The following is a 24,224-nucleotide window of genomic DNA, read 5'->3' on the forward strand; positions in this document are numbered from 1 at the left end:
TGGGCTGGGTCCCAGGAGGTTTAAACATCTGCTATACATAATACATGCATCTGTCCATACCTCCTCATTCAACAGTGTAAAGTATTTAAATACTCTCAATGTATTCCACATATGTATATATTTCACATCCTCAAATCTTTATTGTTGATATTGTAAATATTCTTCTCTCTTTTTGCACTATTTTATTTATCTTATTTGCACCATGCATGTTGAGTTGTTGGAGGAGCACGCGACATAAGATTTTCATTGCCAACATATACGCTGTATCTGCTGTGCATATGACAAATAAAACCTTGAAACCTTGAATGAGGAGTGCAGGATGCTGGAATATTCCATTTCAAATGACTGTGCTTTCTGCTTCGCATGCCGCCACTTTCAACGTCCAGGAAAATATGGAGAGAAGACGGCATTTAGCCACGATGGCTACCAGAACTGGAAGAAGGCGCGTATATCGTTCAAGACACACAATGCTACAGCAGTGTAGAGCATAAATATGCAATGACAGCGTGGAATGAGTGGACTGTTCAGAAAGAGTCTTGCTCAACAATATGCAATGCTCTGAGTGATGGACATGCGATAATAGTCCAAGAAAATAGAAAGTATATGAGAGCAGTTTTGGAGTCACTGCGATCCACTGCGATTTTTCCATCAAAGCGAATGTAACATTGATCACACTGCCTGTGTTGCTCAGTGTTATGAAGGCGCGGCCGTCATGTCCGTCGTTCACAGCGGGGTCCAGGAGAAATTCCGAGAAGAGGTCCCTCAGGTAATATACATTCATTGCTACGCACACTGCCTCAACCTTGTTTTGGTGGACGGTGAGAAAAACGTGAAGCCAGCGGGGATTTTTTTGTTACATTGCAAGACATGTACACATTTTTTTCTGGCTCATTTGTCCATGCCATTTCATCAAGATGCAAAGGGAACTTGAGCCTCCACAGCAGCCCATAGAACTAAAACGACTGTCTGATGGTCCTGCCAGTACTACTCGCTGTGGGCATTTCAAAAGACCCTCCCAGCCATCATTGCAACCTTAAAAGGACATTAAGTCGCAGCCAAATGCACGCAGATCGACTGACGCGTGGTCTCTATTCTCGCTCATTGATGCTGAGTTCATCCTCCACCTTATCCTGTTTGAGGATCTGTTCTGCACAGCAAAGTTCATGTCTGACACCCTACAGTCCCCTGATCTTTTGCTCGAAACCGCCACTGTCCTCGCACACTGTCATCACCAGCATAGAAGAAAAGTGCACGGAGGACTCTTGGAGAGCCATTTCATTCATTTTTAAATGTACTAATTTCATTACCAATGCAAACATTACCAATGCAAAGTTGTCTGATATAGAAGAAATAAGTTATTGCTGGCACATAGGCGCCGCTGCCGTCCAGTGCTGTTCTTCGCTGAAGTCTTTCACCTTTGCGTGAAACGTTGAAGCAGCCGAAATTTAAAATATATATAAAACAAATAGAACTCAAAACAAACTGCCGCTGAGGCACCCGTCAACGGATATTACTCATGTGTTACATAAAGGCCTTGGCAAAAGTATTTTCTGTGCATTTCATTTTGTCGATGCCAGATCACAGAGTGAAACAGCTCTTCTCTTTTGTGTGCCTCATACATACCCTATGGCATAGTTCACTAACAGGCGAACCGCGGTCCGGTTCTGGACCCTGACGCCGACCTATACGGACCCGGACCTATAATCAATACATTACTAAGGGATTTTCATTTTGACGGGACAATTCCATTTTAACCGATGCCAACAGGGGGAGAAAGACACGAATGTTCTTTCTGAAAGAATTTCCATTTATACGGCCAGGTCATGATGAGGCAATTTCTTTCTGCACTCTCTGCAATTCCTCTTTTACAGTGGGTAGTGGAGGAAGATTGTCTGTGATAGAATACCAAGCAAAAAAACATAAAGCTGCCATTACAGCCCGTGCAAGTGTACCTTCTGTAACAAGCTTTTTCAAGAGGGTAGAGCCCTCTCAATCAGAGTATGATTTGGCTGTACAGGTGGGTGTGTTTGCTTACCACACCATAAGACACAATCACAGTTTTAGATCAATGGACTGCACAGCATTACTGAATTGAAAGCTCTATGAGCCAAAGTTCACATGTGCTAGAACAAAATGTGATGCCATAGTGACAGATGTATTTGCACCCTGGGCCATGACACTACTAATAGAAGATCTCAACCAGGCTGACTTTGTGTCTTTGTCCGTTGATGCATTAAATCATGGCCATACAAAACTGCTGCCAATAGTGATCAGGTACTGCAAGTTGCAAAGTGCTTGCCTCGAAACAAAACTTTTGGAGTTTGTAGAGATGAAAGGGGAAGCGGCGGCAGAGATTATTGACTTGACTCTTGTTTGTTTTTGTAAAGACCAATGTATTCAAACCATTTGTTTTTCACTAAAAACTCTTTGGTGGGTCACATACTTTTAAATGTAAATGACATTGTCTAAAGATAAATCGGTGTATGGCACGAGACATGTCCCACTCTCCTTATTACTGTGTTGTAATACATTGGGTTAGGTAAATCAGGTGTAAGGCATTTTGTCCTTCATTTGTAATTTTTAATTTATAATTTATTTATTTAGAGTTAGGGACCATTCACAATAAGACATTAATATTGTACAACACGAGAAAATCTATCATGCCAGGTTGTAGCTGTTTGCTATTTTTTGGCATTTTCCATTTAAAAGTCTTCCTCAAATCTTGTGTAAATCATATGGTGTAAGGAGGACGCCTTCATTTGGCTGAACTCTGTCTGGCTGATACCTGTTTGAGGCCTACAGCTGATTTTATGGATGTTCTAAAACCTCAGCTACTTTGTCATCAGAGAAAAAAAAACTCATTGTTAATCAATTCCTTTGCAATTTAGGAGAAATAGGGTGAGAGAAACTGCTTTATGAACGGTAAGGGCAGTGTTTCCCGTTTTAGTTTTTCAAACTTAAAAACACTACATGTTTTGGAGATTTTTACTCCTCTGAACAGAAAATGTCCCCGGATTTTGTTTCAGAAATCTGGTCAATTTACGACGACGTTTAAAAACAAATATATCTTTTGTTTGACCTGAGCTTAATAAGCTACGAGCACAATAGAACTTCCGGTTAACTTCCGTGTGTTGAGTGTACGCTCGAATACTTCCTGTAGGTTGTGTTGTTGTGGAGATTGGAGACACTAGTTTAGAGTAGCTGCTAATAATTTGGTTGACAAAGTTTAAATATGAGTGGATTTCGGGTGAAAGAGAGGCGGTTGGTGTATCAACGCTTGAAAAAGACCGCACTCCATTGTTGTGTACCACTTTGTACGAATTCGTCGAGGTACAATAGTACTATAACCTTCCATAGCTTTCCAGTGGATGTGTCAGTGAGAGCCGAATGGATGGTAAGAGTACGGCAGGACGACTTCACCCCAAGCAAGACGAGTCGTGTTCGCAGCAGGCAAACATCTACTGACTTATATTTGAATTAATAAATGATTTATTTGAAATGTATATCAACTTGGTCTCCCTTCATGTTGTTTAATTTCCCACAAGTGTGCCTGAATCATTGAATATTAATTGGTTTTATGGTAGGGCTAACACAATATAGCCCAACCAAGCCCTACCCTGGCGCCGCGTATGGTTGTTGTATAATACATATACTGTCTCTGTTCTAGTGGTAAACACTGAGAAGTGTTTCAGAAATAATGCTGGATGTGGTTTGGAACATAATATGGCGTTTAATCACGGCAGCGTTTAGCTGAGTTTCTCCGGGTAGAAAACTCTCTTCAGAGGAGAGATCATGACGCTACAAAGGGGGAGTGGCCAGCAGCAGCTCTAAAGGGGAGTGGCCAGCAGCAGCTCCAAAGGGGCGTGGTCAGCAGCAGCTAGTTCATTTAAAGCTACAGTCACAGAATCAGCACTTCAGGAACAGGGCTGAGATAGAGGGGGATGAGAGACATTTTTGTATGGATATGGCCCAATAATATATTGTTCAAATATAGTATAATCGGGGACCTTTAATCAACTTTTGAGATCATGAAAAGGGACGCCATGAAGCCAGGTGACATTATCTGGACATTTATTTTTCAGAATAAAGGAGCCTAATGACACTCGACTGCCAGCCATCTTCATGTGCTTCAGAGAAAAGGATGGAAGTCGAAGAGGAAGAGCAAGTGTCAAGAAAGAGACACATTGCTAACAAACAAGCACTTTGAGAGGACTGTCACTGTACAGGCCAAACCAATTCAGAAAATAACTAAATGTGGAAGGATTGGTTTCAATAAATCTGTTGGATACCTGAAGTATTTGTTGTCTTGTTGCTTTATTTTCTTCTCAGAGTCTACCACAATGCTTGGTTTACATGTTAAAAGGTAAACATCTTATGGGGTTCGTCCCCCAGACCCTCTTACTGTGGTTAGGTTTTTGAACATATCACCTGTTTCATATCTTCGGAGTTTACTGGTATGATGATTGCATGTTCCAGCTGTCAATTAGCTGTGCGCAGTGTCTCCACTGTACCCTGTGCGTCTCAACCCCGAGCAGCAACTCCCTCAACCAGTTAAAGGAAATAAAACCAAAGTGTTGTGTGACATCAGCTGTACAATTTAACAAATACATGGTGTTATTAGTTTCCATAACTTCTGTTTTTAGGAGCGGCGCTACAAGTCTTTGCGAAAAGCATAATAATAATTAACTTTAATTGTAAAGGTCCATTGAAAAACAAAGTTTTAAAATCACTTTAAACACATTTTAAACAGAATAACATCATTAATAAAACCACGCACTCGTATCTATAAAACCTATAGAAATGCTAAAGGGCCTCAGTTTAAACGTAATGCTGTCCTTCTGTTTACAGCATAATTTATGAGAGAATACATTTCATAACATGTGGAGAACTCAATCGAGTTCTGTCTTTTTGTGCACTCAGGAGTATCAAACATGCATTTGTTTATTTGGTTGGCTTCTATCCACTTTTGCTAATTTATTCTTCATACAGGATGCATGAGAGGTATTATTTTTGATTTACGGTATTATTTTCACATATTTCTCTCCTTTCTACATTCTGTGCATTATGATGCTTTGGGATATTGCAGATTGAATATATGTTATTTTCAAATTGTATTATGGTTTGGTTCATGATAATAAGTTCCCATGAAAAATGACTTACTAGCTGATAAAAACTACATCAGGATTTCCTTTTAATGAACAGAACCAGCAGGGGGCAGTATTGGTCGCATTTACTCACCTGAAACTCTTCTCTCTCCACTCTGCTTCACCTTCTCCCCAGCAGAGCAATCATCCCCCCCCTGCTGTTGAAAAGCAACACCTCTTTCAATATGAATATGTAGTAATGGTGAAGACAACCGACTGATGGGTATTCATTTGAAGTAACAATCAGTGTTGAGGTTATCTTTCAGTGTAAACCGGACACCATTTCACTATTGATTTAAATTAAACTATAAGTTAAAGCAGATCATCGAGCTCCATTGACATTTTTTAGTAGTTTGCTTGTCTGACCATCATAATTGGGCTTATTGTAGATTTTAAAAAACACGGTTATCTTAATTTTTTGATGCGATTGGCGAAAACTTCAGAATCTGTATTACCGCCATTCAAATGAAAGCGAATGTTTTCCCCCAAAAGTGGGAGGGAACGTAATTTCACCAGGAAATGACGTAGGCGTTACTCTCATCTATTGGTTAAAGGGGACATTCTACCTTTAAAGGAAAACTGCTGTTCATTTTCAACTTGGGTTTTGGGCGCTCGGAGGGGATCTCGCCCGGGGTGTCATTCCATGTAGAACCGCCACTGTTCACTGTCATAATTAACTGTATTTGTTTCATTTCTTTGATAAGTGGCATGTGTTTTCTGTGCCTGTTTTCTGTACTAAATTAATTGTGTACCTAAATGTTTTCATTTAATTTGGACACAGTTACATGAAAAGGAAATACATATTATAATTAGGGGTGCATCGGCCAGACTATATGTCTATGGAATAATAACAGCGGAATAATAAACGGAGCGCTCTCTTTTCCTCTCTCCCTGTCTCCCTGCTGATCCAGTGATGACTGACCCGACAGAAAAGAATATATTTATGACTAGTTTAGGTAGATTTAGAGGAAGATAGCTAACTCTGATAAGTCTAATTCTAAACGTGTGTTTTGCTCCGCTCACCGGTCCCCTCACAGCGGGAAGAGCTGCAGGTGATCCGGGGAAGCTGCGTAGGCTAGCTACTTTCTAAACAGCGTACTATGATGTTATAACAACGAGAATGCTCAGCCTTTGTAACTGAAACCATTTTGAGAGACTTTTTTGTCTTTGTTTTTCCTGGCAGAGAATGGAATAACAACAGTGGAAAACAATTACATTAAAACATCGGGATCGGCATCGGCCAGATTATTCTTAACATCGGCCAAGAAATCGGTGCATCCCTAATTAATGCATATTGAATATCACTTTTTATTTGTTGGGTCTGTTTAAAATGGGCAGTACTTTATGCGAGCAGAAAAAATGTATACCAAAACCGTTGAAAACAATAGAATTTAATGATATTCAGATTCAGCAACAGTGTGATAGATTGCCTTAGCAATATTTAAGTCATTGTAATTGTGCTTTCTTAACATATCAGGCTGCTGTTGTTGGTATTGCAACCAATCACAGCAGCCTGTAAGCACGGTTTCCCCTGGAGCGTTTTTCACATCTGCACTTGTCCAAGTTTGAATGCATACCATGTACACTGTATTAAGATATGATGGCTAGGTAGAAAAAGATTCTGCAACTAATCTGGATCTTTAATACATGCTGTGAGCAGCAGCAAGTATTATTTATGTTATATTAGAACAGCCCACATCTCTCCATTGACAGTGACATACAGTCATCCACAAATGTCTATAATACGCGTCCCTCCTTCAAAGGTCATTTGTCATTACTGTATGTGTAAGCACGGTGCAGGTACCATATATTTACTCTGCATTGTGCTCCATGGCACCCACAGTGCACACACTGAGCTGTAGTCCATTTCCACTGAGACTCTGAGTGGAACATGACAGGATATGTAGTCTTATGCAGAAGATGCCAAAGCGATTTGCTGTGGACATTTGAACAGAATATCCACTCAGCGCATTTGAAGTCCTCTCTGGTTTCCCTCACAGGTTTTCCAAAGGTCCCGAGCAATCCAAACTCCAGATGTCTATTTTTTTCAGTATGTAAAGGTGAAGAATATTTAAATGCGTACACAATACTACCATGCAACAACCACACATGGACACCCTGGGAAATGTGCACTGTTCAAATACACAGAGGAGACATTTAAGAGACAGCAGCTGAAGGCTAGGATACACGGGTAGCATTTGGTAGCAATGGTGATTGGCAGTAATGCCCATCAGGGACAAAATCTAACCCTGTAAACCAGGGGTGTCCAAAATGTTCACCGAGGGCCACATACAGAAAAATATACAGGGAGCAGGGCCACTTGCAGAGGTGAATATTGCCTCATAAGTTAATTATTAGCAAAATCAATCAAATGTAGGTGAATAATCTGTGACACTTTAAAATGCTTTAAGAAAAAACAGCCTACACCCTGTCTTTTGTTGGCAGCTTATTCCTTAAAACAGAAGCCTCAGATTGCTGATAATAAGAGTTAATATGAAGATTGGGCTTTTTTTATTAACTAAGATTTGTTAGAAAATGTTTTAAATTTTAAATTGAAAATTGGGCTCATTAATATATTTTAACATATATATTTGAGAAGTACAATATAAGACAAGCAAAAGATGAATTTGTGGGCCATATTCCATTGTACTTTTAGAATTAGCTGAGGGCCGATTCAAAATGGCCTGCAGGCCACATTGGGCCCCCAGGCCGTAGTTTGGACACCCCTGCTGTAAACAGAAACAGTGCATGATATGCTGGCAAACATCTCAGCGATGCTCAGAGTTTTCATAGTAAATGTGTTGGTGACGTCTGTAAAAAAGTAAACTAGGGTATATATAACTTAAATGTAAATTGAACGTCTTACGACTAATATGGGTGTTTCCAATGAGGTATCCGTAGGCGGGAAACAACACTAATATTCTAACAGGCATCATCGATGTCACACTTACCTCGGTGTTGTAACCTTTCAGCAAGTTCAAATTCTCTCTAACTAGGAAACTCTTTACAGATGAAATGCAAAAATATTTGTTAAGGATTATTAGCTGATGTTTTGGTTAAACCCCTCCTATTTTCCTGTATGTCACACAATAAAAAGAATACTTGCCTGATTTAACTGTTTTAAAACGTTACCCGTGTAACTCTGTCTCAAAACTTCAGACAACCCCCTACTTCCACCCCACAGTAAAACATTATAACAAAGTTACATTTTTCATTTACAGCAACAATAAACCTCTTTTTATTAAGCAACCTCTTTTAAATCTTCTTGATTGACAAATGGTATTTTTCCACTTGTGGATAGGGCTGATTGCCTTTAAAGTTCAAATCTCCAACTCCTTCCTCATTCCATTCCTCTAGTCTTTCTTCCTGTGATTTGCTCCTTCCTTCATTTTCTTTCATAGTCATTCTCCTGCAACACAAAACAGAACATATTCTGAACTGGATTTAGAAATATTAAAAGGAAAATATCAAATATAGAATTGAAGCCACAGTAGTAGAGTAGCGCTCTAGGGATAAATGTGTCATTATTTTGGAATTACCCTTATTCACTTCATCAGAGTGGGATTAGAAGATCAATAACAATCTGTATCAAGTACAAGCTGACGGGGGTGGATGTGGTGAGCCCAGCTTAGAAAAAGGTTGAAATCAGGGGGAAACAGTAAGCTCAGTTAAGAAATACCAACCAATTCCTCTGAAGCACTCTGGGGTCTGGGCTGTAACCCATTGAGCTGCAGGGATAGGCATTGGGGTCAGGAACATTGAAAGCTAGGCAGCTTTGGACCGAGGCATGTTGACCCCTGGAATTACAGAGAGGCTCTTGGAACGTGGATGTCATCTCTTCTTGAGAGGAAGAAACCCAGGCTGGTAAGTTTTATCTAGATAAAGATGGGCTTAGCCCTATGCAAAGCACTAGCTCTGGGAACCAATTCCTGGAAAGGGGGTCTACTCTCGACTTTTCTGGAGTAGTCCAGGATGAGATGCTTCTAGGCAGTGAGGGCATAGTCAGGAGAAGTTGGCTGAGTACCCCAGGGTCTAACATCTCCAAGGAAGCGAGAAGGTCGCTCATACGCAACTGTGAGTTACTGAGAAGAAGGTTTCTGTCTATTTTGCGCCAGAAGATTCATAATGGAGTGAAATTACCTGGACGTACCTAGCAGCCAGAGGTAGGGGAAGTACTCAGATCTTTTACTTCTTAAAAGTAGAAGTACTCAGGTCTTGTACTTGAGTAAAGTAGAAGTACTCAGATCTTGAGTAAAGTAGAAGTACCAGAGTGTAGGAATACTCTGTCACAGTAAAAATCCTGCATTCTAAATGTTCCTCCAGTGAAAGTAGAAAGTACTCTCATCTAAATATACTTAAAGTAGCGACAGTAAAAGTAGTCATTGTGTGATTGGTCCATTTCAGAATAATATCTCTGATATGTTTTATAATTATTGATCATTAAAGTGTTCTCAGAGCTGGTAAAGGTGCAGCTAGTTTGAATGGCTTTGTATACTGCAGGGTAGCTGCTGAATTTACTCTAGGTGAACTAAAGTCTGATGTTATATCTCACATCAGTAATCCAAATCTGCCTAGCAACTAAAGGGATTAAATACATGTAGTCGAGGAAAAGTACACCATTTACCTATGAACTGTAGTAGAGGAGAAGTACAAGGTAGCATACAATGGAAATACTTAAGTAAAGTACAATTATTTGACAACTGTACTTAAGTAAGTACTTGAGTAAATGTACTTAGTTACTTCCCAACTCTGCTAGCAGCAACGAGAAGAGCTCTTTCAATTGTTTAGATGATAGGAAAGGAGCTTCAGGGCTTCCTTTGTTCTCTCTTTTAGCATAGGAAGAAAGGGACCATCTTTTGTGAAGTCCCTGCTGTCCCAACATTAAGTTGACACACCTTTCAGACTTTTGTGGAAACAACCAATTGTGACAGACAAAAACGTTGGTCATGTAGGTTGCAGTGCTTAATCAGCATTTTCCATCTTTAGTTTTATGTTGACTTCATCACTATTTCAAACCAGAAGGAACACTATAAAAGTTTCCCAGTTTTTGGTAAAATAATCAAACAAAGTCAATATTTAACATAATTACTGAGTTGGATAGTTTTTCTTAAGGTATTTGTTTTAATTCATCATCATTTTATTTAAATTGTTTAAACCTTGGTAAGGAAGTAATGTATTTTTCTTCTTTAGAGTATTACCATGAAGCAGAAACGTGACACATGTCTGGGAATTTCCAAACTCCACAATGTATTGAAACTCAAGTGTGATTATTTCAAACGAAATTGGTTATTTGTTTTACATTTAATGCAAATCAGATGGCACAAAAAATAGTTAAACAATAAACATTATTTTTCACTTTTGGGCCTCTCTAGTTCTGCGGGGGAAATCCCATGCTCACATTACCTGTTAGAGTGGTTCTGGGTAGGCCTGTCTTGGGTCGTACGTCATGTCAGGGATGTAGGTCTCGTGGAGGTCAGGATCTAGTGGCAGGCTGTCCAGAGGCAGATCAGTGTAGCCATAAGCAGGGTAAGATCCATCTAACTCTGAGAACAGACACAGAGGAGCAGAGATCGGTTAACCAAACGTTTCACTAATGCACTTCACCCAGCACATTCTGTTCTCATAAAAACATTCCATGATTCATGAAAAATGTATAACTGTGAAAGTGTAATAACTATCTGGATGTCCCTGCAAAACTGCATATTGTTTTTAAAAATCTGTTTGAATAATGCTCTAAAAAAATGATAATTGAGCTTTATAAGGTTAGTTGGTGTGTTTATTTTATTACTTTGAACAGAACCTGACTGATTGTTTCCCCTGTGTCCTGTCTCTAAAATAAGCTAAGCTAAGCTAACAGAGACGTAAGTCCAGCGATATACTTAACACATATAAAAAAGATTAATATCTTCTGATATCTTTTCATCTCACTCTCTGAAAGAAAGCAAATATTTGACCAAAAATATTACAAAAAAAAAAACCTGGGTCATTCTAACGAGAAACAAACCAAAAAACTAATCAAATGGGCTACTTTTATGACAATTTGGTGGCTCTGAGGCTCCGATAGACTTCCATCAGGCAAGTTTTCAACCGTTTAAACCGTGTCATATTTTTATAGTTCAACCATAAACAGCATTGCTGTTGAATAGAAAGCATGTGATCTTTCCAGTCTATTTTGAATATTGCCAAAAATAAGATTTTGGGCAAACAAACGTTTATGATACCTTCACATTTAGTTCATCAGCATAGTCTCCAAATATTAACACTCTTTTTTGGTTTTTGAGGCGTAAATGCAATTACTAGAAGTAAATAGTTAACTTTAGAGTATAAAGGAACTACATCATGATCAATGACTTCACATCACCACGCTAAGCTAAAGGCAGGCTATACTCATGGTGAAGACGTTTAGTAGCTTCATTTAGTCACTCATTAGCAAGTATTTAAGAAAATTACAACTTTCAGACATTTACAAGTGGGGTATTTAATGTTAACTAAAATCCTCATTCAAAAAACAGAGGGGAATTGGAAGTTCTAAAATGCTAACGCTGTTCCAGGCTTAGGACTCATTCCTGTACAACTCTTTTGTCTTGTTGGCACAGAGTGATTTTATGCTGCTTCCACTAAATATAGGACATTCACCACTTAGTAACTTTAACAAAAACTTGCTTGTAACTGGTATGGTGTTGAAATAAGCAGGACAACTCATCTTAGTAACAACACTGATCCATGTTAATACGAACTAATGATTTGGTTTTGGTGTTTACATTCAGCTCAGTTTAGTTATTCCATAAGTAGTTACGGAGCAAATGAACATAAAGGTACGTTTAGTGTGAAACTACCAAGCCACAATGCAGCTGCTATTGCCTTCAATTCTGGTATAACAGTATATGTGACAGGCCATATTTTACGGGACACATGTAAACCCCGTTATTGACTTCTCTCTGAAGAATGATGTGAGCACTTAAGCTTTAATTGTTGAAGGAAGGCCTGAGGATGGATGTGTGGAGGGTGAATGGAGGCATTATATTATATGGAAGGTGTAAATGAGAGTCATAGACAACTGAATAAATGAGTTCATTTGGCTCTGACAACTACATTATGAATTCAGCACCTTCAATTGACCTCCATTACAATGTCTGACAGCAATGTGTGTGTGTGTGTGTGTGTGTGTGTGTGTGTGTGTGTGTGTGTGTGTGTGTGTGTGTGTGTGTGTGTGTGTGTGTGTGTGTGTGTGTGTGTGTGTGTGTGTGTGTGTGTGTGTGTGTGAGTGATTTAGGAGTGGAGACAGGATCTCCAAGAGTTGCTTAATCCACCACAGCATACACGCACCGCACACAAACATACACACACACACACACACACTTGAATCAGACGCATTAATTAGAGATGGTGAGATGAATGGAGTATGTACACAGAGGAAATGAGAGAAGAAGAGTGAAAATAGAAAAGACAGGGGGAGAACTGTATCACGTTTTTGTTACATCCTTTGTCTTTTTCTCTAAATTTGTTCTTTCCTTAACTTCCTCTTGGTTCTTCTACCATCTTTCCTCCAAGTCTAATCCCTTTCAGTCCTCCTTCGTTGTCTTATCCTATCCTCTCGTGTATCCTTCTTTCTCTTCTTGCCTCTCATTTCCTCTCCTCCATTATGTCTCATACTTTTTTTTGCTGATACAGAAAAGTTTTGAATTGGGTTTGGTAATGTCTGGCCAAATGAAGATTAGCAGGGTAGCTTAGCAAATAACTGCATTTTGCCACTTCAGAGTTTGACCTTGAATACATTTTTTCACAATCACACTCTGATTGAGTCTACAATATGCAGCACATTTCAGAGCCGGGCGTGGTAAAGCAGAACGCCACACTGGCAGGCTGAGAGACAACATCTTTAGTTTAGCCTCCAAAAATCCATTTAAAAATGCTTGGATTGGCCCAATGTTTGTACAGTGGTTGTACATCAACCACTTAACAAACAATCATCATCATCATCATCATCGAAGAAACCGACTTGTAATAGACTTGATGTAAACTGTGAAGGGGGGGAACAAAAGACAGACTACTGCTGCCCTTCCTCAGAGTCAGAAATCCCAGCTTGTACAACATGTGTGTATTTATTGGCGGTCTCCTCATTCTGCTGGCAGTGTTGCAGTTGTCTGTGTTAGAGACTGTTAGTTACATGTTTAATGGGTGCAACTGTCCTTGGGTCCCCTTCAGATCTGTTTTGTTGAAATTGGATTTATGCCCTTCCCCTTTGGTTAAAACAGATCCTTTGTCACTTTTATATGGATGTCAAATCAGTGTTGACTTTAAATGTTTTCCATTGAAACAATTCCCCATATGCTCCACCAGCTTTAAGGCGCTTCCACATTGCCTTATTTTGTGTTGGTAATTCCTCCAGTTAGAGTGTAGCTGCTACCACTTCTTCCAAATAACGCATATTTGGGAATTAAAGTTGATGTATGTAGCTGTGAGGAGCTGCTGGCTGTATGATAGCAGCCAGTTAGCTAAAAAAAAAGACAGTCAACAATGTGTTCATTACCAGTCTCACTGGACGGACGGACGGACGGACGGACGGACGGACGGACGGACGGACGGACGGACGGACGGACGGACGGACAGACAGACAGACAGACAGACAGACAGACAGACAGACAGACAGACAGACAGACAGACAGACAGACCGACCGACAGACAGACAGACAGACAGACAGACAGACAGACAGACAGACAGACAGACAGACAGACAGACAGACAGACAGACAGACAGACAGACAGACAGACAGACAGACAGACAGACAGACAGACAGACCGACCGACAGACAGACAGACAGACAGACAGACAGACAGACAGACAGACAGACAGACAGACAGACAGACAGACAGACAGACAGACAGACAGACAGACAGACAGACAGACAGACAGACAGACAGACAGACAGACAGATCTGTTCCTCTTGAAAAGGCTATAATCATGAGCATAAGCAGTTATTCTACCTGCTTGAGAGAATAGACTTGGGCCATGAAGCTGCTGTGTGTGTGTGTGTGTGTGTGTGTGTGTGTGTGTGTGTGTGTGTGTGTGTGTGTGTGTGTGTGTGTGTGTGTGTGTGTGTGTGTGTGTGTGTGTGTGTGTGTCCTGCAGATATGGCAGGAATAATGTGTGTGGATGTTTGCAGGCGGATGATTGCTGTGCACGTTGGCGTCCAGCTTTTTTTTCCAATGTCTCATTGTGTTTGTTGTGCCTTGACTGTCTGCTGCTATGTTGACAACTCTCTTCCGCTGGGACTTCAATTTAATGAGCAGTGTAGTTCAAAGCAGCCTCTCTCCATTTTTTGTGAAGTTTTCAGCGATGAGAGGAAGTAATATGTGGGGGGCTAACTCAATGTGTAACATTTATTCATAATGTTGCATTGCAAACTCAACTCATATTTAAGGAAATATTTCAATATTTATATTATTTAGACATTTGAATTCTTGATTTCTGCTTTGTCTTTGTCCTGCTGAATGTTCTTGTCTATTACAGACTATGTATAACCTTTGCAATCATCACAGCCAAAAGGGTCTGGTAAATATAATGTGTAGGTATCAAAAACTTGCATTTGCCACAGATCTTGTTTTCTGCAGATTCCAAAATCCAAATCCGTTGCAACTAATTGACTGAATCTTGTAATGTAGCATTGCTATCATAGTCACAAAACCAAATAGCAGGATCATGCATCCTGCAGGTGTGGAAGACGCTAAAACCCCACAACATTTGAAATATGTGCTTTTAAAATAATCTATGCTCTTACCATCAGCTAGATATGTAGGCTCCAGAGGGACGACCGTATGGGCCTGGAGAGAAACACACAGAGGCAGATGAAAAAAAAGAATCAATATTGCTATACACAGCTCTAACTACTCTGTTTCTGTCTAAAGCAGACAGGTCAATAAAGTATTTATCACTGGGGAGATGGTGAAGGTGGACGCACACATGCAAGCACACAAGCACGCACACACACACACACACACACACACACACACACACACACACACACACACACACACACACACCACACACACACACACACACACACACACAGGTAAACCTTATCAATCCATTGATCAACCTCTCAGAGCAAATGTTGTTCAACTGAACAACTGCGTAATTGCTAACATGAGAAAACATTAGTGGATGAAAGAATTGGAGGTGATTTATACATTTGTCATTTTTAACATCTTTATGGACCAGCAGCCAGCTCTGCTAGTAGTATTACTCGGTCACTGCTTTTATAGAATGTTCCTCCATCAGATTTTCAAATAATCTCGATGAAATTCGATTTATTTTGTTATTTGAATTACTATGTTTATGCTAGTTTGGTATGTAACATCACCCCAGTAATGTTTTATGGATTACATTTATTCGAGAAGACACAGATGAGGCCTGTTGGGCTAAGCTAGGTATTAGTATTCATATCTTCCTTAAACACTTGTTTGTATAGTCTGAAGGAAGGGTTAGGGTTAGCAAGCAACAGATGGGTGGTATGGTGTGTGTGTGTGTGTGTGTGTGTGTGTGTGTGTGTGTGTGTGTGTGTGTGTGTGTGTGTGTGTGTGTGTGTGTGTGTGTGTGTGTGTGTGTGTGTCTAGTAACTTGTCTTCAACTTGAGTCTGTTTTCTAGTATCAGGGATCCAAACTCATCAGGTGTGAAAAAGACGACAATGATCATTTGAAGGAAAAAATAGGACTTGTGGCATTAAGGTAGATACGTATAGTCTATAAACTGAGGCATCATCTACTTTGTAATTAAAATCAATACTGTGATTATGGATACCCTAAGCACCATGGACTGAAGTGTTGTGGACCCAGGACAGAACCTTGGGGTGCTCCATATGGAATGGCTGTTTTGTGATGAGAGGCTTTGAAAAAAGGGAAAATACTTTTGGATAGGTCCAAGGGGATCATCTGACACACTGACCTATTTATCAACCTACCAAGTTAGTTTGTATGACAAGTGGTAAACAATGATATGAAATCGTACAGAAAAATATATAAAGTACATTTTCTAGTCATTAACTACTGAGATCATACATACTGTATGCATACACAGTATATACCTCACTAGAGTTCAATATTTCTTTCATGGGAATATGCTACATCCACACACACACACACACACACACACACACACACACACACACACACACACACACACACACACACACACACACACACACACACACACACACACACACACACACACACACACATCATCCTTACTATTTCCCAGGCTGCAGGGTCATGTTTGAAGAGCGAGTGTGTGAGCTCCACTGATACTCTCTTCCTGTAGTCTGAACTCTTGTCCTCCGATATACGGAAGAGCACGGCAGCAGCGTAGGTGGCTGCAGGGAGACAGAGTCATTTATGAACAGATTATAGGAGAAAAGGCAGACACTCATTTATCCTTATACCCCAAAGCATTCCCATCAAAAACATGAATTGCTTTTAGACTTTGAGGCGGCAGTGGCTCAGTCAGTAGGGACTTGGTCTTGGGACCGAAGGGTCGCCGGTTCACGTCCGGATCGGACCAAAAAAAATAAATAATATGGAGTGAGCTGGTAGCTGGAGAGGTGCCAGTTCTCCTCCTAGGCCACTGCCGAGGTGCCCTTGAGCAAGGCACCTGCTCCCTTGGCGCCGGGTACCTGGCTGCCTCTCTGCTCTGCCACCTCTCCTCTGCATGTGGTTGTGTGTGCATGTATTTCCTCTGTGTTTGTGCATGTATATCCTCTGTGTGTTTAATGTGTGTCAACACAACAGAGTAGAGAAAGCAATTTCCCTGTAAGGGATTAATAAAGTATGTCTTCTTCTTCTTCAAACAGCAATTATTTGGCTGAGGAAGACTTTTCCAGAAGTTTATGGTTGTTTGAGGCTTCTATGGGAGATGAGCTGAGCTGGTTCTTCTGCTCTTTCTCCCAATCTTTTAGCACACATTTCAAATGTGCACAAAAAATAAAATGTAAAAGACTAATCCCATCAGTTAAAGTTATATCAAATCACAGGTAGTAGGTAGTAACAGATGTTTCAGGAAAGTAAAATATGTACCGATTCCCTCGTTGTTGGAGTGCAGCAGCTCCATGAGCGGTGCTGACGCTCCCTCTGCATCGATCAGCTCTGCAGACTGTTTATCCAGAGCCAGCTCACACAGGACGCCCGCTGAAACCCGCTTTACGTTTTCCACATACGAGTACAGCAGCTGGACACACACACAAACACACATGCGTACACATTCACACACCATAGATAATATTGTAAATATGTGTTACTTTAAGCTGTTCTTGCAGAATTCTTTGCTGGATACAGACAACATCAGTCTGTTAGTTCTATTCATTGTAGTCCGTAAAATATTGGCAAAATTATAATTATTTCTCCAACGTAAATATCATCTTCTTTATCAACAGTGTTTTTTTTAAAAACATTTAAATATCACAGTTAAAGCCAAACCTACGGCCTTGGTAGTAGGTAAGAAGTATGTTTTCCACCAATGACCAGTGATGGGCAAGTTACTTCCAAAATGTAATACAGTACATATTACTTATTACTGTCTTTTTAAAGTAATAAGGTACATTACATCATTACTGTCTCTGAACTGTAATGCGTTACACTACTTTTGCGTTACTTTGAGTTACTTTCACCAAAATAACCTCTAAAGGTTTGGCTTTAAATGCTGAAATGTAGTTTATTGCAGCTCAATAATTAAAGCTATCTATCTATCTGGCAGTACATGCTGAACATTAGGAAAAGAGCTAGAAATTAAACTCATGCTCCGTTTCAGTGGGCTGAATAATATGTGATACCGGTAACATGACGTCTCTGTGTGTTATTAATAACATGTTAGTGGAGCCTCTGCACGGCCCTGTGACCTGCTGTATATGAACGAGTCTCTATTCAACGTTAGCTCACCTGGTCATTGGTGTGTTAACGGGGATTTGGCTGACAAGCTTTCTAAAAGCAGGCGATTCCACAGAGGACAGAGGCTGCAGATCTTCAACACTCTGCCACAAGTCTCTGAACTTCTCAGGCTACAAGCAGCAGACCCAGAGAAGGTGACCTTCTGTTGCTTTAGCCTGCGCGCACTCCTGTCTTTCTCTTTTCTTTTCTCCGAGCCTGCAGCTCTGCATTGTGTTCCTGCAGCTCTGCATTGTGAGCCTGCAGCTCTGCATTGTTTTCCTGCAGCTCTGCGTTGTGAGCCTGCAGCTCTGCGTTGTGAGCCTGCAGCTCTGCATTGTGAGCCTGCAGCTCTGCATTGTGAGCCTGCAGCTCTGCATTGTGAGCCTGCAGCTCTGCATTGTGAGCCTGCAGCTCTGCATTGTGAGCCTGCAGCTCTGCTTTGCGAGCCTGCAGCTCTGCATTGTGATCCTGCAGCTCTGCATTGTGATCCTGCAGCTCTGCATTGTGTTCTTGCAGCTCTGCATTGTGAGGCTGCAGCTCTGCATTGTGAGCCTGCAGCTCTGCATTGTGTTCCTGCAGCTCTGCATTGTGTTCCTGCAGCTCTGCATTGTGAACCTGCAGCTCTGCATTGTGAGCCTGCAGCTCTGCATTGTGAATCTGTTTCTGCAGCTCTCTTAACCAATAGTAAACAGGCTAACTGAGTTACTATTCTACCTGCACAATTATTTCTCTGGTGTCGGAATGTCTTGCGATGTTGGTGCATTCTTAGAAACAAAACACCACCTCATTTCGGGTTAAAATGTGTTGTAACTGCGTTAGTGAGAATTGTAACGGGTATTATATTACCCAAATTTCAGAAGTAATGCATTATATTACTGCGTTACAGAAAAAAGTAATACATTACTGTAACTGTTACTTTTGTAACGCGTTGCACCCAACACTGCCAATGAGGTCAACATTTTCCCTCCTCCATCCTTTACACAACTCTTAGTCCACTGATTTCTTCATGTCACAGCATGCATGTGAGTGTACCTGTACAAACAGTGGTATGGTCTGCATGCTGGCAATCTCTCCTCTGTTTATTGGGTCTCTGGCCAGAATGTGAAGCGCTCCTGCACAGCCCTCCACTATTTCCTCCATACGAACACCATCCTGAGAGACGGATACAAAGACAAAGAAATGTCAAAAAAGTTACAATTGAAGGAACTTGGCCCCCAAAAGGGAGTGCATAAATAAAAACCTGGGGAAAAAAGTGAGGAAACAGTATGAACATGTGTGCCAACGACAAACAAGCAGCACTTAGAGTGAGAATGATACAGAGTTATATCCAAGCCCCAAGGAAGTTGGAACCACATTTTTGGAATGGCCGTGGTGGCCAAAAGGTGGTACTACAGCTTATGTAGCATCATTATGGCCCAAAATGACTTTTTCCCATGACTTACACAGGGAAAGACACATCTGTAAATCAGTGTATAATTTGTTTCAATTACCCAGCACGAACACTTTTATCCCTTGTTTAAATCATCAGGGTCTAAAGGTTGTAAAATGCCCTAAAGCTGAATCCAGAGTTATGTTCTCTCTCCGTTCATTTAACTGAGCTGAGAGCGGGAGATCGGAGGCAGGGCTCAATAAAAACTCAACTGCGCAAACTCTCCTCATCCTCATGTGTAGACTTGGCCTGAGACAGTGACAAGCACGCTTCATTCCAGCATGAAGATGTGTTTCAGATCTGTGTGCACCCATCTGTACCTGGTATGTCTGCTGGGCGGAGGAGGCGTGTCTCTGTGTGTCCTGGTGAGCCTTCAGCAGCAGGTTGACCAATCGTGGAATTGCACCTGCCTCCCTCAGTGACGCCTGATTTGCCGGGCAGAGTGCCAGATTCCGGATCAGACCCACAGTCGCCTGAGGGGAGAAACAAGATCAAACCCTTCTCAATAGGACGTTCTTAGCTGTATTTGGGTCAGCTTTGCATGTGGTGCTTCCAAATGGCAGTAGCAGTTACACAGTTTGGAACTTCAGTAAACTGCATGCAATGCACTCATGTTTACCAACCAGTGTGTGATGCATTATATCAAAGCAAACCACAGGGATGAGAGGAAGGAGATGTAATGGCTTTTCCATGGACGGAGCTCTCGCTTACTGCTGAGGAGACAGCTGTGCGACTCCCAGCATCTGAACATCCTCAGATATGACTTTTAAAGCAATAAATACTGTTACCATAAAGACATTTCAGAGAGAGTATCATCAGTGGAAAAAACTGTTTCCTGAAGTTCTGCAAAAATGTAAACATAGTATGAATGCAAAAAAGGAGGAAATATTTATGTGAGAGTTTCAATCAAAGTTTCTGGTCCATGAACCTGTTTTTAGATTCACACATTCCCTCGCATTTATTCCCAGCAACAGCAGATCTAACCCGCACACATCCAGATGTCCCCCAGTAGTGGTAGTGTCACCTCAAATTGTTCCATTTTAAACCTCAGATTCTTTCTTATGGTGCGTTCACTACGGACGTAAAGCGAAGCATTGTAATGCTAAACTTGCGCGAGTTTGACTTCGCCATCATTTGTGTTAACTACCATCCCTCAAACGAGATGCGCTGGCGATGAGGCGGGGCTTATCTCCACGTAAATACTAACAACAAATTAACAAAACAAAAATATACAAGCAACATATTTTAACATTGATTTAATAAATGTATCACAATGGTGCCAAAATAACTACATACCGGTACTGGTTAGTAAAAATGATGAATGAATGCTTTGGCAAGTTTGCTTACAAGATCGCCCACTCCGTCCAAACCCACAACAACGTTACCAACATAAATAAAGGAAGGACTGTATTCACCATGCCATTGACAGTCTGTGGTTTGTGTTAGGGAATATTTTGCTTAGGTATTTAACCTTTGACCTAGTTCATCATCTCCTCCTTCCTCTGTCTCTATTCCCATGGCATAGTTCTTTGGCCTTCGGGTTGCTGTCTTGTCCCTTAAGGAGGGGCAATATGAAGGTACTATGGTGCAAAATGCAAGAGCATTGTAAAACCTGATGTGAGCACCTGTAGAGTACAATGTGAGAACTGGCAGAAAACAAATCTGAGCTTGTGAGCATCGATTACACTTGTATGTATTTGCACTTAGTGATGAAATTTTCACTTGCAGAAAAATATGTATTTTTTCAATATAGTTTCCATTACAACTGCAACTTGGTTATTACAACCTCTCAAATCAGTCATTACATTTTCAGGAATCTGCTCTGTGGCAGTATAAATCCACGTATCTGCGGTCTTGACTTTTGCTATACTTCTTGCAATGAATGTGTCGCTAAAGTAATTTTCACTTGTAGATGTGGGGGAGGGAGGGGGGTTGGAGCAAAGCGGAGCAGTCAGAACGACGAGGCGCAAGCTCGGGTCAGTCCCACAGTCACAGTCATATGCCCGTATAGTCAGTTCATGGCGAGTACAGCAAATACAAGTTGTAACAAGCAGTGGTGCTGAGCAAAGTGACTAGATCCCAACCACACACTTATAAAAACACACACATTTAACAAAGTCAGGCAATACTAACCAGGCTCAGTGTGATGCTGTTTATTTTTACCGTACTTTAATCACCATCCATTCACTGTTATTGATCATTGTGAAGAGCAGGCAGACGTTCTCCTGTTTTGTATTATAGCAGCTATCAGATGGAATCAATATATGGGCTACACAGGTTGCGATGTCAGACTATCACAAGTAAATTCCTATTGAAAAATATGCCAGTAAAATATGCCTTATTACCAGTGACGGTTGGTGGATTTTTTTTCTAGGTAGGGCTGTGCCACATGCAATCAATTTAAGCATCCCAGGATGACTTAATGCAACAAAAAAAACCGGGACTTTTCAGCGTTAATTCAACAGTCTTACATTTGAATGCCTCCATAAACTATTGAAGCATTTGAGACTGAGGACTATGTACAACAACTTAAAAACAATGGCATTAGCAATACTGGTGAGAAAACGTGCATGATTTCTTTACAGTTTATATGTAGTGGAGTGTTGCTCTTCTCTCCTTCTGTGTGGCAAACCTCTCAATGACCTTCTTATTAAATTCAGGAATGTCCCTGACAAGTTTCTTTTCCATGGAGAGCATAGCCAGAGCATTGAGGCGATCCTGTTTCATGGTGTTTCTCAGGAAGGTCTTGATCCTCTTCAAAGTAGAGAAGCACCTCTCAGATTCAGCTGTTGTCATGGGTTTGGTGAGTCACGTTATTATTGTATTGTAAAAGAGACTTTGTTTAAAACTTTTGGATAACATATATGCTATCCTATAAATTGCATTTTTGCGATGTTTGGCACAGTATTGTAACTTTTATTTGATTTTCTGTTTTCGTTTCACCATGAAGTACGGTTGCATTGTTGTCGTACAACTTGTAATATTGAATATATTTTGTTTAGGTGGATCCAATTCGAAACTCATGCTCTGTATTTGTTTTGTCTGACCCATTGTGCAGGTAATTGCAAGAAATAATCAATATATTGAAACGGAACATTAAAAGATAATTCAGTTTCTGGACGGAACATATTTGTCCAATTCCAGTAGTATTACCGGATGTTGTTTTTAGCCTCAGATAGCATAAAGCTAATATTGTATTGTATATATGAGTAGAGGGAGAAGGACGCGTGGAGTTACATACTAAACACACCGCCTCTACCTCTCACTCATTGATGCTGCAATGATACTATTGCGTGTTTAATAACTGATAAACCTCAGAAGGATTGCATAATAGAATATCGTAGGTGAGAGCTTCAGGACATCGCTAACAAGATGGCGACGTGACATCATAGGAGGACCCGCCCCTGACGACGTCAGCCAATAGAAGAGTCCGGAGAACCCCATGTGACAAGCGGCCAACAGGGTCCAGCCCCCGCTACCAACCAATGAGAGGACGAGAGTGGAGCGCGTCTTATTTTGAAGTTGTTTATTGTATGGTCGGAAAGGGGTGGTTCTATAAAACATGTTTGTATTGTGAAATCGATCTCTCTTTTGTTCCGGACCGCCAGACTGTAACTACTGATGAGCTCCACTCATTCAGCGGCCTGTGGACGCGTGTACCGGGCTATTGAGCCACAGCTGTGAAACTTTTGTAAAACCTACTGCTGCATCCTTTTATTAAAAACTCTTTTTATTAGTACTAGGAAAAGCATATATGTTACCCAAATTATTTTTAAATCATATTTTACACATATTTCTGGGTGCATTCCATATTTTAAACACACACATTGACAATTTATATAATCAATTATTTGTATTTGTATTATTATTTTTATTATTAATAATAATGTTTGTGCGTGTGGTTTAGGGAGGGCGGCGACCCATCGCCCCCTGGGCCAGCCGTCACTGCTTATTACTTATAAACGGCTTATGCACAATATGATAGCAAGTAGTCAAGATAGTCAGATTAGCTTCGGTTAATATGATAACATCACTCCTCTTATACCAGAGAACCTTTCATAACAGCGTTGTGGTGCCAAACAGCGTCAATTCAGACTGAATCAGCTGCTTGTGTGACAGACAGTGAATACTGTCCAGTGGCCACTGCCGTGAGTTAACGGGAGACCAAACGGTAAATGCCGCTGAATCACATTAATAAACAATGAACCACGGCGCTCTGGAGAGAACTAAACACATTGAGAAGTATAGTTATTTAATTGATCTGGCTTTGTATGATTAAAAGCAACACGAGCATATACCAGTGCTGCATTGTTGTTGTTGTTGTTGTTGTTGTTGTTGTTGTTGTGAGAGGCATAACTGGCGTTGGGGAGAAAATTAGCGACATAAACAGTGAAGTCATGACGCAGCACCAGTCGGGCTCTGGGCGGTGAAAACACAACTGGGGCTAAAAAGAAGAGTCGGTTCGGAAACCACAAGAGCACTAGCACGGAGCTAGAACTGGAACTGGTTTGGTGGAAAAGGGGCATATGACTGTGACTGACCTGAGCTTGCGCCTAGTTGTTCTGATTGCTCCGCCCCTTCGCTCCAACCCCCCTCCCTCCCCAACATCTACAAGCGAAAATAACTTTAGCGACATGTTCATTGCAAGAAGTGTAGCAAAAGTCAAGACCGCAGATCCGTGGATTTATACTGCCACAGAGCAGATTCCTGAAATTGTAATGACTGATTTGAGAGGTTG

General features: G+C 40.8%; 1 protein-coding gene across 5 annotated transcripts in view; it reads right to left on the minus strand.

Annotated features, from left to right (window-relative positions):
- Nucleotides 1-6,516: 6,516 nt before the first annotated feature.
- The window catches only part of LOC134878525 (junction plakoglobin-like), a 135,594-nt gene continuing 117,886 nt past the window's right edge, over nucleotides 6,517-24,224 (minus strand). For all 5 annotated transcript variants that reach the window (XM_063904611.1, XM_063904612.1, XM_063904614.1 and 2 more), the window contains 7 exons: nucleotides 19,807-19,959; nucleotides 19,090-19,209; nucleotides 17,212-17,362; nucleotides 16,390-16,511; nucleotides 14,924-14,966; nucleotides 10,548-10,687; nucleotides 6,517-8,553 (listed from right to left, as the gene is read on the minus strand). In XM_063904611.1, the coding sequence (XP_063760681.1) occupies nucleotides 10,551-10,687; nucleotides 14,924-14,966; nucleotides 16,390-16,511; nucleotides 17,212-17,362; nucleotides 19,090-19,209; nucleotides 19,807-19,959 (726 nt within the window). In that variant the 3' untranslated portion in view covers nucleotides 6,517-8,553; nucleotides 10,548-10,550. The remainder of the gene's footprint in view (nucleotides 8,554-10,547; nucleotides 10,688-14,923; nucleotides 14,967-16,389; nucleotides 16,512-17,211; nucleotides 17,363-19,089; nucleotides 19,210-19,806; nucleotides 19,960-24,224) is intronic.

The sequence above is a fragment of the Eleginops maclovinus genome, chromosome 16 (genome assembly GCF_036324505.1).
Source record: "Eleginops maclovinus isolate JMC-PN-2008 ecotype Puerto Natales chromosome 16, JC_Emac_rtc_rv5, whole genome shotgun sequence".
Lineage (NCBI taxonomy): Eukaryota > Metazoa > Chordata > Actinopteri > Perciformes > Eleginopidae > Eleginops > Eleginops maclovinus.